Source organism: Microplitis demolitor, chromosome 9 (genome assembly GCF_026212275.2).
Source record: "Microplitis demolitor isolate Queensland-Clemson2020A chromosome 9, iyMicDemo2.1a, whole genome shotgun sequence".
In the NCBI taxonomy this organism is placed as follows: Eukaryota; Metazoa; Arthropoda; class Insecta; order Hymenoptera; family Braconidae; genus Microplitis; species Microplitis demolitor.
In genome coordinates this window covers 5,332,410-5,349,691 of record NC_068553.1, presented here as the reverse complement: position 1 = coordinate 5,349,691, position 17,282 = coordinate 5,332,410, and the positions used below count along the sequence as shown (strand labels likewise).

Here is a 17,282-nt window from a genome sequence, read left to right as displayed (position 1 = left end):
AGCTTAAATTTAGTATGATTTTTTGTATTTAGAAAGTTTTGAGAGAAAAAGCGCTCAAAAGATTAAAATTGAAAAATTCTGAGAATAAGGATCACTCTAATCTATTCGTCTATATGTATAAATAATTTATGACATGCGATTTTATTCGACAAAATATTTATTAATTACATATTAAGATGGGCATATATACATATGTTGCGATCGTTTACAAAAAAAAATAATTTTGTTAATGTTAAAAACTATTTTAGCTAATATACCTAAATTATATTATTAAAACAACATTCAAGTATACACACATTTTACTAAAAAATATCGTGACCACTACATTACTTAACAACAAATAACATAACAATATCCCTCAATTCACGCCTAATTAATGTCAATATAATAATGAAATTTTTGCAAAATTTTTTTTGCTTAAATGTTCTTATGCGTGTAAATATAAATGACATAACAATATTCTCAAAATGTAGAGTTGAAAAAATTAATCAATAATATCAAGTAATATCAAGAGTATAGTTGAATGCTTTGAAAAGTTGATCGTTAAATAAGAAGTGAAATCATATTACTAGATTTTTTGTTACTTAGCCCTCATCAGCACTGCAATAGTGTACATCTTCTGGAATCGGTATTATACTTGAGTGAGGGTTTGGCGGCACGAGCGAAGCGAGTGTTGTCAACACACGAGAGTACAATACTCGATTTTATTAGATGTATACAATAGTTTATATTATGAATGCTTGGAGAAAAACGCCGCTAAATGTTTTCAGTTAGCGTCATGCAATCATGTAAAAATAATTTGCTATATTATTGTTAAAAAAAGATTTATTCTCAATGGATAAAGATAATTTGTTGAAAACTATTCACCCAATAAAAAAAAATCAATCATTGAGTAGAGATATACACCATCTATTTCACTTAAATTTTATGATTTAATATTAAAAGTAGTGATTTAATATATAGTATATTACACTTTGGACCATTCAGAAAGAATTTTATTTCAATACAAAATTTTAGGAGGCTAACTCTCGTCAGTTAGTGGTGTATTCTTCGGACATAAGTTACATAAAGTCTTTTAGACTCTCTTACGATAAAAACAAGAAAATAAAAAATAAAACGATGTGTAATAAATTAAATAGAAACTACATATCTTTACCAGAGTTCATATAATTGATGGAAAAATAATTGTACTGTTACATTTTAAAATTGCATGAAAAAAAAAAAAAGAAAAAATAACAGTCGCAACGAAGAGGCATAAAAAAGTATGTTTGATTATATTTTTAAATCTCGTAAAATTTGGATCTTAAAAAATAAAAAATGAACTCTACGAACAAGGAGGCAAAACAACTATTCTGAATTTTCTACAAACAAACTAAGAAATTAGAGTCTATTAATTCATAGTTTAGTAACAAAAACAGAGATAATCATTGATCCAAACACATTCAAGACTCAATTTTTGTGAAATATTAATTAATAAATATCAAATCGATTTTTCAGTACTACAGTATCTTACTTTTCTTTTTATAACTTTCGAGTCGTGAATCTCTCAAATTCTTATACATATATATAGGTTATAGTTAAATGTTGTACTGATGAGAATTAAATCAATCGATTCTTCGTACACTTTTTTATGTACTGTTGCATAAAACTTTGAAAAAAAGAATGTCAACTTTTTTTTTTTTTAACTTTGGTTCTGATCTCTCGAGGCCAGATTATGTCCGGGATGTAATATCATCCCAAATCACTCGCACACTCGATACAAAAAATACACACTCTTAAAGAATACATCATGATTTTTTCAATATAAATAAAATTAATTAGTCACCTCAACTTAGAGCAAGCAATGGCTCGACTGTCATACGAAATTTTCTAGCTTTACTTTCATGGTATTGTTTCATTTTTAAAAGTTTTCTTTTGCCTTGACTTAACTTTTTCATCGGTGCTTCAGTCGTTGTCATTAGGTCGTCCTCAATATTATCTTCTTCTAACATCTTCAAAGTTTCGATAATATTTCTTGGTTCTGTGGATCCTTCAGCTTTACTACTTTTTGTGTCGTTTCTGTTAGCATAAACAACAGACAAATGTGAGAAGCTAGATTTAGGGGGTGCTGTAATATCAGCAAAATCACGAAAATTTGAAAAAAAGTCCCCAGCACGCACTGGTTGTGGCTTAGGATTCCGATAATAATTTGTTGATCTTCCTCTAGCAGCTGAACTAGACGAATAGTAAGGATTATATAAACTTTCATCAACATTGTATTCGTCATTTTCTTTTTCGTCAGGATAATATGTTCCACCTCGTATAACGCCAAAGTTACCTGAACCTAGTAATGGATGTTGTGTATCTTTGGATGTCGATGCTGATGTTTGATAGGCATTATTACGATCACGTTGAAAATAACCAAGGAAGCGATTTGGGCGATAACGTTGTTGCTGTTGTTGTTCATTGTACGTTAGTCGATGATTGGCAAATAATTCTGCAAATGATGGAAAGAAATTCTGACTTTCTTGTTCTAAACTTTTATCTTCTTGAGCTGTTGGTCCTATTTCAACTTTATGAGCTTCAGTTTCCAGATCTGCTGCTATTGTCACTGCAGATAATGATCCTTCGTCAATTGAAAGTGTAACTGGTAGTTTTGTAGCTTGTTTAGATTCTTGATTCACGGTTTCAGCTCCATCTGGTTCCATATACATATCTGAATCATCTGAGTCATTGTAATCTGCGCTATGAACCTCAGATGCAGCAGCAATGGAATCCTGTAAATAGTAAAAGTATGAATCAAAATTTGATGTTCATAGTAAGGCCCGAAATGTAATTACAAAAATTATAAGAATATATAAAATGAAGAAATAAATGAACGTATAAAAGATGATCAAGGAAATAGAACGTGATCGTGTATTATTTAAAAAGGGAACGTGACTTCGTTGCTGCCTTGACATTTAGCATTTCTTATTCATAGCGTACAACAACCTTATGTGAAACTCTAAACATCGAGGAACGTTCATCTCACAGCTATCGTTATCCATAGTAAATTATATTCATTGTACAGCATACTAAGAAAAAAGAAAGAAAAAATTGAGAACATTAAAACTTATAGTCGTCGTGGTTGATACCTGCATTATTGAAAATCTTTACATTAAGAGCTGTAGTATAGGTTACAACATTTACTAGGTGCGATTATCGGATTATAAATGTTCTTTTGCCATCGATGACTCTAGTCCAAGCAAATGAAAAATTCTTTATCGAGATAAACTGGGGATGATCACTCCCTTCTAATTTTTTTACAGCCTGCTTGTAATGCCAAAAAAAGGCCGAAGTGATAATATGAATGAAGAAACCGTGTATGTCAATTGTTGTTAACAAAAAACGAAAACAGGTTACGGAAAATAACTATGCCTCCAATGCTATTCATCGCATTACTCTGCCAAGTATTATTTCAAAAGGCAGTGAATGTATAAAAACATGAAAGAAAAATATCTAAAATTATAAATTTCTATAAGAGTTATAAATTATTAGAAACAAGTAGTGTTAAATTACACTTCTTTAAGTTTTGAACGCTTTACTATGTTTTTGTTACAATCACGTATGCTTGTTTATTTAGCATAAAGAAAACAAAAAGTATTTAGTTAAAAACGACTTGAAAAATTAAAATCGAAAGAACTAGAAATATTAATACAAAACTTTCATGAACTTTAATATAATTAAATCAAAATTAAAACTGAAAGTAGAAAATAATAAACATAGGTCAATTATAAAAGAAATAATACAAAAAATTAATGATAACTCATTTTTAAATTTAATAACAAGTTAGTTAAAATCAAAATAAAAATAATATTGAAATAAAAATAAAAAAAAATGTAATCCAATTACTAGAGTGGTTAAAAAAAATCGTCTATTTTTTGTTTTTGAAAAATTATACAAAAAATATCATTTGAGATGACGAAAAAGAAAAAACTTTTAAAGTTTGAGCTCTTAATACTAGTATTAGCAACCGTCTCATCGTAATTTTCGATTTCCCGTTTAAATAATATGGGAAAATTTTTTTTAAAGTATAGAATTATTTTACTCACCAAGGAATCAGTATATCGGAAAAATCAATAGATATTTTTGTTGAAAATTGAATGCTTTACAAAAAAGATTTCTTATGGTTTTTCGATAAATTGAATTTTTCAAAAGTTATTTTAGGTCCAAGTTAGATTCATAGTAAATTTTAATATTTGACTTTTTCGGCGAAACTATCAAACTTATCTTAAAATGTTACAGGACCTTTTTTGTAGATCATTTTATTTCCTATGACACATTTTCCATCAAGTTTCCGAAGTTTTTGAAATTTTTTTGGTTATTTGCGTTTAAATGTTGATTCGTTTTAAGAAATCGTATTCTAGTCGATTTATTTACTTACATTTAAGCACAAAAAACTAAAGAGCGTTCAAAAATTCTGGAAACTTAAAAGAAAATAATTTGTAAGAAATGAAATGATCTACGAAAGAGGTCTGATAACGTTTTAAGATATGTATGATAGTTTCGCCAGAAAAGTCAAATAATACTAAAATTTACTATGAATCCAACTTTAACCTTCAATAACTTTTGAAACATTCAATTTATCGAAAAACTATCAAAGATCTTTTTTGTAGAACGTTCACTTCTCAACAAAAATATTTATTGATTTTATCGATACACTGATTCCCTGGTAAATGATAAAATTCCATACTTTAAAAAAAATTTTTCCAAGTTATTTAAATGGGAAATCGAAAATTTTGTCATCTCGAACAATATTTTACTTATACTTTTAGAAAAAAAAAAAAGTAGTTGATTTTTTTGAATCAGCCTAATAAATACACTTTTTAATAGTTGACATATTTATAACAAAAATATATTAAATTTACAATCCTAATTTATGAATGATATTAATTTTCAGATAATTAATATAAAGTTTATTATTTTTTAAATATATATTTTTATGGTTCTAATGGGTATATTTGAAAAGTTAAAATGTCCCATAAAGATTTAGAATCGGATCCAACTGACTATAGTGTGATTCGTTTCATTTTACTATGGGAACATTGTGAAACAAAATTAATTTCCAGAGTTAATTTTAATTTGTAGTAAATTTTACTATGGTACACTAAAAAAAATAATTGGTAACCTCTTGGCAATCGATAGAGTTTACCAATTAAAATCGGTAGAGGTTACCGATTTTTTTTTCGGTAACAGTAACAGATTTCCAATCAATAATTTTTTTTCTACAGATGGCACTGATTACTATCTGACATAGTAACCAGTTATATTTATTTTTTTCCGTGTAAAATTGAAAAAAACGAAACTGAAAAATTTAGAAAACTATTGTTTCGAACTATTCATTATGATTATTTAATTACTATGACTAATAAAATTTTTTTGCTAAAAGATCTTGAAACAAGAGATTTCGAGACAAAAAAAAATTTTTTTTTATTTTCTTGATACGACGATTTTTCAGGAAAATACAGACTTCCAAAATCACTAAATAATTTATGACATTTTGAAAAATCGACCATGAGGACAAATACGATAGTTAGTAAAAATTATAATCGCTTAATCCTGTATATTACTATGTAATAATTTTATCTTAGGGTTCTTAACTGCCCGTTTATCCTCAAACTTCTGACAATCGTTAATAGATTAGGTGAATTATTTAATAATGGTTTTCTTAATCATCATTTTAATCTTAACAAAAATAACGTATCACAGTTCAATCGATCTACCTATTAGTAGTTAAAGTGACTACATTGTCAGAGTAGTTGTGTTGACTACTAAAAGTAGTTACGGGAACTATTGGATGATAAACAAATTAAAATAGTTACTAGTACATTCTTTATTTGTACGGATGAACTAAAAAAAGGATTGTTTATACTATTGCTGAATTATAAGTTCTGTGAAATAATATTAAATAGTTACCATAACAAAACGAAAAATTTAAGTAATGTTTAACTGATACTACTACTTTTGAATAGGTTCGGGCACTATGATATAGTACAAGAAACTAAAAATATTAGTTAAGATTACCATGATTGACCATACACTTTTCTCTCAGTGATATCTAGAGAAAAAAAAGTCATTCTTTTTTTCATGAGAAAACAAATAATTGAAATCGGCGTATGCACCATTCTTTCCATAAACAGAGGCAGTAATTTAAGCTCTCAGTTACGGAACGGTTGAAAAATAGTACACACACTACGGAGAAAGGTATGACGTCTTAACTCGCGTGTTTGCCACCCTCACCTTCGGCTCCGGTAGGCAATTATACACGTGGATCGAAATATCCTACTTTCCTTGAGTGTAATATACTATTCATGATATCAGCATCGAAACTTCAAGTTTCAGTGTCTTTACAGTCAATTGAAGTGAGCTAATTACAGTCCGATATCGCGAACAAATATTTGAAATTGTGGAAATTGCGAATGCCTCCAATCAATGGATAGAAAAATTTGCGTTTCGTCCCTTGAGGTGATAATACAATGTTTCAATAATTCATTTGACTCATGCAAATGACAGTTCTGATTCTGTAATTAAGTTTTATAAAAATTTGTGTCAATGATAAATAGAATTTATTGTTTCTGATCAATTATAAATTGCAAATCATAATTTACGCTTACACTGATAGTCGATTGTGCCATTTGTTTTAAATTAGCTTGTGTCTGACTAGCTGATGATACTAACACATGGAATTTCAATGCAGGTAATCATGAAAAATATGCTGTGTAACACAGGATAAAACATGATTTAAGATTTCGGATGACGTTAATTTTTGCCTGTAACTCGGGTAGCCAACTTCGGTAACACGATAATTCACCTGATGCCAAAATACCCAATGAAAAAATACCCGCAAACCAAAACACCCGCAATCTAAAACACCCGCCACACGGTATGACACTTTTTGGGACCAAAACAATTCATCCCTGACAATTCATCCCTTAATTCTAACACTCTTAATAGAAATCTAGAAAATTTTTAATAAAAATCAATTTAAAAAAAAAAAAAAAAAGAAAAAAATAGAAAAAAATCTCTTTGTTTTTTTTTCCGTGAAAAAAGAGTCTCTCAATAAGAGGGTCCAGGGACGAAGCCCCGGCAGGGTTCAGGGACAGTGCAATTTTTGACATTTTTTTATGCATGGGTATCTTCTTAATTGCGCACGCATCAAATTCATAAAAAAAGGGGCGCTCAAAAAAAAATTCCAAATTTTATTGCATACTGTGCTTTTACTGATCTCTCGTTCATTAAATTAAAAAATAAAAAAATTTTTTTCAATTTTTTTTTTTTGAAAATTTACGCACTGTGTAACCGGGAAGCGTTGGTTTACGACGTGAGAGTACGGCTCTCTTGCTGTCTCTGTCTTGATTTGGTCTTTCTCTATCTCTCTCATCGCAGCCTGATTGCCGAGTTTGGCTGAGCTAGGCGTTAGACAACAAAGGATGATTTCACGTAGCACGTGACCGTAAATCGGTCATGTGCGCATAATCAGGTAGGGGTCAACTGAGGTTGGAGCCTAAGACGACTAGATAAAAGACGACACTTAAGTTCAAGCGATCGATCGAATATCCACGCGCTGAGCTAATTAACTGTATCTTGCCTACTTATTATATACGTTAAATTGAATTGAAGTACTTTCTTTTGTGATAAATTACTTTGTGAATATTCTGGTTCTTCTGAAATTTGGTTTAAAAACCATTAGTTAAATAATTAAGTGCGTTCTGTGAGGAGTGTTCTTCGAGTAGCGGCCCAAGGAACCTGGACAAACCTACGGGAGGCAATTCAGCATCGAGCCCAGGGTACGAGGATGAACCGAAGGCTTATTCCACCAGTACGGCGTATTAAATAAATCCAGATAAGATTTTTAACAAAGTTATTCATATTTATATATCTCTCTACAACGCGATAAAATTTAATATTTAATTTGTTTCCGCGTCCAATGATCTCTGTGCGCTTCCAGTGAATTTATTCATGGTCGCTGGATGCATACTTATCTTAAATGTAATTTATTTATTTATAAGAAGGTGAAAATCCTTGTAGATATTTGGGGACTTGGTTAAATAAATTTATTATATATATATATATATATATATATATATATATATATATATATATATATATATATATATATATATATGTACGGTAATTGAGTCTCTAAAATAAATTTCTTTTATCACCAGCGTTCTCTAGAATAAGTTATTTCAGCCGCGTGTCCGGTAAGAACGAGTTGACCTGCAACCTGAGAACTATTTCCCGTTAAGAACCAGCAACAAAATAATTATAATTTATATTTATATTTAATAATTTATTATTAATTAATTAATTTAGTCGGGAAAATAACTTAACTGTTGTTCGTGGCTACTGGACACGAAGTAGCCAGGGCCCACCGTTATAACTGTCTGCAATAAAATTGTGTACAAAGCTCAGAATAAAATTTGTTTTCTCATTTTGTTAAAGATTATAAGCTCTTCAGAGCAAAAAAACGTGATCCTTTAATTTTTTCTTAAATTTAATCGAGTGAATCAAAAAAATGGCTGGTTGGATTAATTTGGTTCTTCGTAGGGTTTTTGTGAACATATTGAACTGTAAAATGCACACATAACATTATCGATTTCCACAATATTTTCATTTCTACGCTTGATTTTCCAAAAAACCCCCAAAAGCCTTTTTTTTTTTTGTTGCATTTTTAAATTCATGTGACGATGAGAAAAAATTTTTTTCGAATAAGCAATGGCTCATCGATGATGGAATTTTATTCAAGTTTTTGGAACCCACCATCAACTTTCCGTGCGATCATTGGTTTCTGAGATATCGAAAATCAAAGACAAAAGGATCCTTTTCCATTTGAAGACCGATATCTCGGCGCGGAGTGAAGGTATCGAGGTCCATAAAAGACGAAATTAAAGCTGAATAATGAAAACATCCGATCCTTATAATGGTTAAGCGCAAAAATTTTTTCCCACGTCTGTAGACCAAACGAAAAATTAAAAAAATTTGAAAATTTTTTTGTCGCTGGTTTTTCTAAGATTACTCATAAACCACTGACGCTACAAAACTTTATCGTTTTAATCCAAAAAGTAGACACTCGGAGCTACAATTTCCTTTTTTTCAATTTCTTGTACGACCATTTCTCTCGAAGTTACCGTCTGTTGAAAATCCCCCAAAAATTTAGAATTTTTTTTTTATCCTTAAATTTTTTCCAGTAGTGTATTCTGTGGTGTTCCAATCGATTCCAAAATCTAATCAGGTCTAAAACTCAATAAAACGCGTCGATTGCTACCTTAACGAACTCAATTGGTCAATTCATTTGAGAGATATCGTTAAAGAAAAAATGGTTAAAAGCGTTTTTTTTTTTTTTTTTTTTTAAATAACGGCATCCAAAAGTATTTTTAAGCTCGAAAACGTATTCATAGCAATGTTTTCGAGCTCAAGGAGTTCGAAAATAGCGGAATGTTTTAGAGCTGGCCTGCAGGGTCAACCAATAGACCGATTTTTTTAATTGCACACACACAAAATTCGTATTTAATAATAATAATGGTTGTTAGTATTTTATTTTTTCGTGAAAAAAAAAAATATATAATTAAAAAAATTAATTTTTTGCGTTTCTTTTCATTTGGAGTAATTGGAAGTAATTGTCGTGGGAATAAATTGTCCGGAATAAATTGTCTTGGTCCCAAAAAGCGCCACACCGTGTGGTGGATATTTTAGATTGCGGGTCTTTTGTCGGGGATGTTTTGGTTTGCGGGTATTATATTGTCGGGTCAAATGTTACGCAGCCCCAACTTCACCCGGATTTATGGTCATTTCGTTTCACTCCTTGTCATATAATGGACACTCGACATAAAATAGCAGTTCTCAGTTTAACATGTTTTTCTCACCTCATAAACACCTTTGATGTTTGTGACTGCACTCCCATCTACAACAACAAACAAATAATTAAGGATCATTAGTTGTTATCAGTATCAGACACGAAAATAATTGAATATAATATAAATAATGCAATAAATTTTTCCGTTTTAAACGTCAAGTTTATTAGAGAAATTAATTCAAGGGTACGGAAATTATGATGCATTTGCATAGATTATCTTGTTTTGTATTTGTGTAATAAGTTGCCAATGAAATAAATAATATGACAAGCTACCCACTAGCAGACAGGACTCTCGTGTTTAGCATATACTTGGGTTGTACATATACTATATTAAACACATAACCAGTCTCATTTATCATTCAACCAAACAAATTCCTCATATAATATAATCTGTACACGAGGCTACAAAGAAACGACAGAGTAATAAGGCATATAGTTCAAGGACAACAATCGCTTTCTTACAATCTCGGTCCATGAAAGTTAAATAAATTTATTTGTTAATAATTTTCAATGAGCGATTTTTACTTTTGGCTGTCATTTTCACTCTAGTTTTTTTTAGACTTGAAAAAAAAAAAAAACCTGGAAACCGGTTGACCCTGCAGGCAAACCCTGGAACTGGTCCGCTGTTTTTGAACTCAAGAAGCTGAAAAAAATCATTGCCAATATATGTTTAAGCTCTTTGAGCTCAACAATACCTTCAAGTACTTCTATATATTGGAGCTCGAAAAAAGTCGGGTTTTCTATTAATTTCCGAGAATTCGAGGTATTTAAAATAATCAATGAGGATTGTTTTTTAAAGGTTTAATCACGATCTTGCTTAATTAATAGAATATTTTTTTAAAGCAAATTAATAGAAATGATCGAGATCACGAGTAACGTTAATGTTGAACGAAACCAACAAGTTAATGTATGAAAGATAAAAAAAAATATTAAAAGCAGTGATTTTTTATAAATTTTGTTAATGATATTATTTAAACTAACGAACCGATTGCAATACATTATGAAGCAATCTTCAAAAACCATGAAAACAAGGGAGAGGTATAAGTTTTGAAACAAACGATGGATCGCATTACGCGTTATCTGGGAAAAATGAAGTAAATTATTCTTTTAATTTTTTACGGTTTTTGAAATCTAAGCCTCATTGGAAATAGTTTTTCAGCCTCTAACGCTAAAAAATATTTCCAATCAATCAGTTTTCTGATTTGTGAGTTTATTAGAAAAATAACAACGGTTTTGAAATTATTACGACCACGAAATATCTAGGGCCAGGACTGGGTAACCTAGCCTTGGCCGACCCAATGATTACCCGAGTTTAAGCCAAGACTAGGTTTCTCTGCCTTGATCATTCAATAGCAACCCAGACTTAGGCCAAGGTGGGATTATTCAAGTTCGGGTATACCTATAGGTTCTCATCCTTGAGTCAGAATTGGCTAATCTAGGTTTTTTATTAATTATCCAATCATCTTATTAGTATGGTTTTTTGAATTAATAATTATTTATCTTTGAATTAAAATAAGTTTTAATGAATAAATATTTCAACATTTTGATAAAAATAATCTACAATTAATAATTAATACATTTTTTAGTTCGTTATTATTTGCAATCAACAACCGTAATTTTATAATTATACTTATAAAAATTAATTTAATTAAGAAATAACTCATGAATTTTTATAATAAATGTTATTTTTAATAATGATGGTAGAGTAAAATAATTAAGCTGCGTTCTTCATAAATAAACAAATTTGATAAATTTTTTTTTTTTAATTATGTAACTATAATATAAATAATACGAAATTATTATTTTTTTTTTGTTTTCAATCGAAAATATTAATTAAATTGCTCTTTATATTTCATAAAACGGAGGGGCTGTAGTAAAATGAATAAGTAGAACATCTAAAAGTTTCAATTCAACATTAGTAGGTTCGTCCAGTAGCTAGCGTTCAGATCCAGCAATCACAAGAACGACCGTTCGCGCCCAGAGCCCCGCAAAAGTTTCACAGCGTTTTTTTCACGTCATTTACCTCACTTAAATAGTTTAAACGTTAATGATCACAAACTCTAGTACTTAAATAATAATAAATGTTTTTTTCAATTAAATATATTTATTTCTTCGATGCATGGGCCAGGTCTGGCAAACAAGTATGGGCCAGGTCTGGCAAGCAAGCATGTGTCAGGGCTGGTAACCAGGTTTGACACGATGTTATCACGGCTGTCCAATTTCAAAACACAGTAACTGACAAAAAAAAAATTTTTGAAATATGCATTGAATCAAGTTCGCGAGACTCCATTGGAACTAAAAATACTAAAAAATCGATTTTGAAAAATTTGTCAGTTACTGTGTTTTTAAATTGGGCAGCCGATCATTTAAGATTTTTACCAAGGCTGGAACAAGGCAGAATTACAAGTTTTGCTTACAATAGTATTTAAAATATTATTTCTCTGGGTGAAATTCTTTTTGTAATTTGATGGTATGCAAACCAGTGTTGCCAAACGTTTTTTGAGTACTCATGTCTATCTCTCCCCAGAGTAAATAATATAAAAGAAAAGAAAAATTGGTATTTTTATAAATATAAGTTTTATGATGAGTTTAAAGAGTAAATTTGTAATTTTACTTCCCCAGTAGATAATGTAATTAATTATTATTATTGATTAGCTGTAATGAACATATTATCATTTGATGAAATTTATTGTAAAGAATTCATGTATAGTGAATCATATTTGGTCTTGTAATAGTTTGTTGGATTTTTATCAAGATATTTGAATTAAATAATATAGTAAAAGGAATCCAATGATAGCCAACATTTGTTTGTTTATTTCCTGGATATATTTTATTAATAATTATTTATTATTATTTTTATTCATTATATTATTTTGGTTCACATTCCGCTTGGTGCATACATTCTCGCTCAAGATTTTGTCCCATGATCTTTTTCCTGATATTTTATAATTTTTGTCTGTTTTGTAAAAACGGGCTGGCGCCCTCGTGCACTAACTCAGCCTGAAGAGCTGGTTCAGGCACACTATTCTGTTATTTATTTTGTTTATAATTATTTATTATTTTGAGTCATATTTAATATTATTCTTTATAATTTTTAATACACGTGGGTAACCGCATACGGATTCCGGGTTTTGTTTGCGTCTCCGTCACGAAAAAATAACGGCTTACATTATACATTAAAGAAGTGATTTATTTTGTACAGATGGCGAATCAGTTACACTATCAGAAAACTTGATTTTTCGTGGCTGAAAACGTTTACTGGGTTGTAAGTTCAGCTCAAAGTTAAGCAAATTATCGTCAAAAAACAAATTTTTTCATTCGTAACTAGTTTAGACTCAAAATTTAATAGAGTTATTTTGTCTGCACAAGTAGATATTTTAACTACGCTAACTCTTCATATGAAAATTTGAGTCATTTTTCATCCACCAAAACGACAAACACAAACCTTGACTTATATAGAATAATATATAAGTACAAATAACGATAACATACATATTCATTATATTTTACGCATTTCTACTCTTCAAAAAGATGCAACAAAAAAAAAAGAGTGGGAAAGATAGAGAAAATCTTTTCAAACACAAACACACTGTAAAAAGTAAGGTACTGACATAAAAATCCGTAGGAGTTTGACAAAGAGTATAGCTGGGTTTATATAGGAAATCTGCTCTTGCATATCCGGGAAATAAAATTTAGATCTGTTCTGATCAAATTAGATCAGCTCAGATCAAATTTGATCATAATTTATACTGAACCCAGATCAGAGTAGATCTGATCAGATATGACATTTTTCTTTGGGGAAAAATAGTCCAGATCTACCCTGATCAAATCTAATCAAGTCAGATCAACCTAGATCAAGTTAGATCAACCTAGATCTAGTCAGATCAAAATATATCAACATTGATTAAACGATCAATTAATGAAGTAAACATAAATAGATCTAATTGGATCTGAACGGATCAAACCAGATCTGAGCTGTTATAACTTTTTTTCGAGAAAAAAAGTTCAGACCTGCTTTGATCAGATTAGATCTGTACAGATTATCAAGAAATATTTTTTAACATTATATTATAATTATAAGATTAACTAGCTGAATTTTGACACATTTACCTGAATGTTGATAATTGTAAAAAGTCTATCGTAATTAAAATAAATACATTTTCTTGTTTATTCAGCTAATAATTCTTTTATCATAGAAAATATGAACATAATAATAATCTACTATCGATTTTATCTGATATTCATATAGGTACTTCATATACATCGTTACATGACTTTTTTGGGTAAATCAGTATAAAATACTTCAAGGAAAAATTCTTTATGTATCTTAAAATGAGATTATTTTCATCATTGTTTATGAAAAACTCATCCTTTATATTTATGCAAAAAGTTTCGTATTGATCATAATCATTTTTATTTAACAAAAAATCAATCTAATTTATGACAATATTTCATTGCTTGTACTCATTTTATATTACCGTCGAGATCAATAACTATTAGATATTTTGGTTTGTTTAAATTAGTATCTTCTTAATTATATGTTAATTTGTATTGTTTGGAGAGGAGTGATCTTCAGTATGAATCTTTATCAAGTTAAATTTCAATTGTGTCATTTAAAGGAGAAAATAAAGCTGATCTCATATGGAATATAAAACAGTTACTTTTAATTTTAATGGCTTCAATCCAATATATTTTATATTATTGTGATTTATTTAATATATTTTTAATCAGACATATCAATTTCTATTATGATAGAGATAAAAAAACAGATCTATTTAGATCTAGCGAATCAGATCAAATTTTATCTGAGTAGATCTAAGAGTGTTTTTTATTCACCTTGATCTGTTCTGATCCAAGCAGATCTATTCTGATCAGAGTAGATCTAATTAGATCTAAACAGATGTGGCCAAAATGCAGATCTGTTCAGACATGAAACATCATCATCTAATTTGATCTAAATTTTTTTTCCCGGGTAAAGAAAAAATTTAGAAATAAAAATCCAAATTCCAATCATTTGTGATATTTTCAAAACTCGTGAGCGACCTCTTGAAAATTTTTTATCGAGCTGATTTTTGGAGAGACTTCTTAAAACATTGTAAGCCAACAAATTTTCATGCGAAATCGGAAAAAAAATAGTCGGTTTTTTTGGGCCACCCTATTATATATAATTAATTAATGTAACGGGACCTAAGTCCTCCTCCACTGACTGGAGGCCATTTCCACACCTTTTTGGGCATACACGCACTGCGAAATCCTATCTTTTCTACCCAAACGACACACTTAGTCAAAACTAAGGTGGAAATTAACCGGAGGTATAATCAAAATTCCTCATTACGTGTGGTATCTAACCACAGCCACTACGAGTCCAACCTCACTTGGGCCCATGCACTCCTCCCATCTCAGAAAATAAGGAGACTCTGGTTGAAGTGGGGCTTGGAATGGGCCCCCCATAGCACCAATTTCATGTATTGGTCGACATACCACAGTTGGTCAAGAGGGGACGTGGTTTCTTCCCCTGCCTTCCTGAAAAGATCCCCACACCTAATATATATATTAAGGTGGTCCTTGTTTAGGGTATTTTAGAATTTTTTTTGGGATGATCCTAAATAGGTTCAAAATATATTGTAACGTGTAAATTCCTAGCTCAGTTTTAGCTCGTCGGTATCCAGGATCGTTTAGGAATTTTTTTTATGAATAAATTTAAAAAAAATTAATTTGAGATTATATAGATATCTTATCGATTAATTATTTATCTGCCTTAATTTTTTAATGAAAAAACAAAGATTAATATTCAATAAAGAGAGTTTTTTCAATAACAATTAATTCAAGTTTTGTATTACAATTAACAACAGAGAAACAAATTAATGGATTAGATAATTAATAGGTAAGGATAATTATTTTATCAATAAACATATTAATGACTTAGATTATTAATAGATAAGGATAACTACTTTATCAATAAACAAATTAATGAATGATAATAAGATGATTAATAGGTAAGGATAACTTCTTTATCGATAAGCGATATTTTAACAAGTAAGTATAAACGTTTTGTATATGTGAGTTTTCCTAGTTTTCCGACTGTTAATATTTATTACCGTGTGTTGCGGAAAATTTTTACTGACCGTTAATATTTATTACCGTGTGTTGTGAAAATTAACCAATCACGAACTATTTTGAATCAAAGCTAACCCCTTCTCCCTTAGCAACTAGACGTCTTCCTCAGGTTTTTAACAAAACGATTCCCAGGCATGAGCGGATAGGATCCTCGCGCCACCTGCTCGGTATGCGTTAACCTACAATATTTTAACAGAAGGTTAAAATATTAGGGATACTCCAGGATTATTCCTTGGCAAAAGCAGCACCAGGGTATTGCTTCTATCAGGGACTAATTTGGTTTTGCGAACTTACCTCTCAATGTTCCTAGCGGACTAGAGTCGAGGTATGTTCGTCAAAACTTCAACTAGTGTAATGCTAAAGAGTTAGGTAAGAGTGACGAGAATTGAATAGTTGATTGGTACTTAATCATTTATAATTCCGTTGTACATACAAACTAAACTCTCCATCTATCGGTGGATTTGGAATTAAATTAAATAAGATTTTTTTTATATTTTAACAGAATATATTAATGCATATAATATTAATTGTACATAGTATTTATTTATTTCTTTAATTTTATTTATTTATTTAGATTATTTATTTATTTATTTAGTTAAATAATTCGAGCATCATCGCAATATCAAAAAAAATTCGTGCCAAATTGCACGAATTTGCATTAACTCGGCCCCAGCGACAGCCAAAGTTGTCAATAGAAATAACATGGGAAAAGTTCTGTTATTACTTTGGAATTTTTCAAGTCATGAACTAATAAACGAATTATATCGACATATGGATGTTTTTTTTAGGGAATTAAATACTCTACGAGAAAGGTATCTCGTGTTTCTTTGCTAACTTTACTGGTTCAAAAGTTATTCGGTATCAAAATCAAAGTTCTAGTCAATTCCATGGTTTTTTCATTTTTATCGTGGTTTAATGATTAAAAAATCTAAAAAGTGTTATAATTTATATTCTAGATGACTTTATTTTTCCAAAAAATTCCAGGGTAACTGTAATCCTAAAAAATTTCTTGCACCAAATTTTTTGTTATTTTTGAATTGTAAGTTTCAAGCATTTTTTAAATTTTGGAATACGCAAGATATTTTGGTCATATTGTTGGAAGATTTTGATTCTTATTGGTAAAATTCTTAATGAACTCTAGTCTTCAATTCAAACTAGATTCATGAATCATTTATGGTACTAATCACCAGAGTTGTCAATCACGGCAAGTTTTGATGAATATGTTTCATTAGAATCAAAATTAAAAATTGTGAGTAAGCTGCATACGGTAAAAGACAAGATTATACAATCG

General features: G+C 29.8%; 1 protein-coding gene across 1 annotated transcript in view; it reads right to left on the bottom strand.

The window, feature by feature from the left end:
- Positions 1-302: 302 nt before the first annotated feature.
- LOC103576932 (uncharacterized) overlaps positions 303-17,282 on the bottom strand; it is a 63,425-nt gene continuing 46,445 nt past the window's right edge. The window contains exons 2-3 of the mRNA XM_008557383.3: positions 9,885-9,922; positions 303-2,756 (exon numbers count right to left, since the gene is read on the bottom strand). Of these exons, the coding sequence (XP_008555605.1) occupies positions 1,827-2,756; positions 9,885-9,922 (968 nt within the window). The 3' untranslated portion in view covers positions 303-1,826. The remainder of the gene's footprint in view (positions 2,757-9,884; positions 9,923-17,282) is intronic.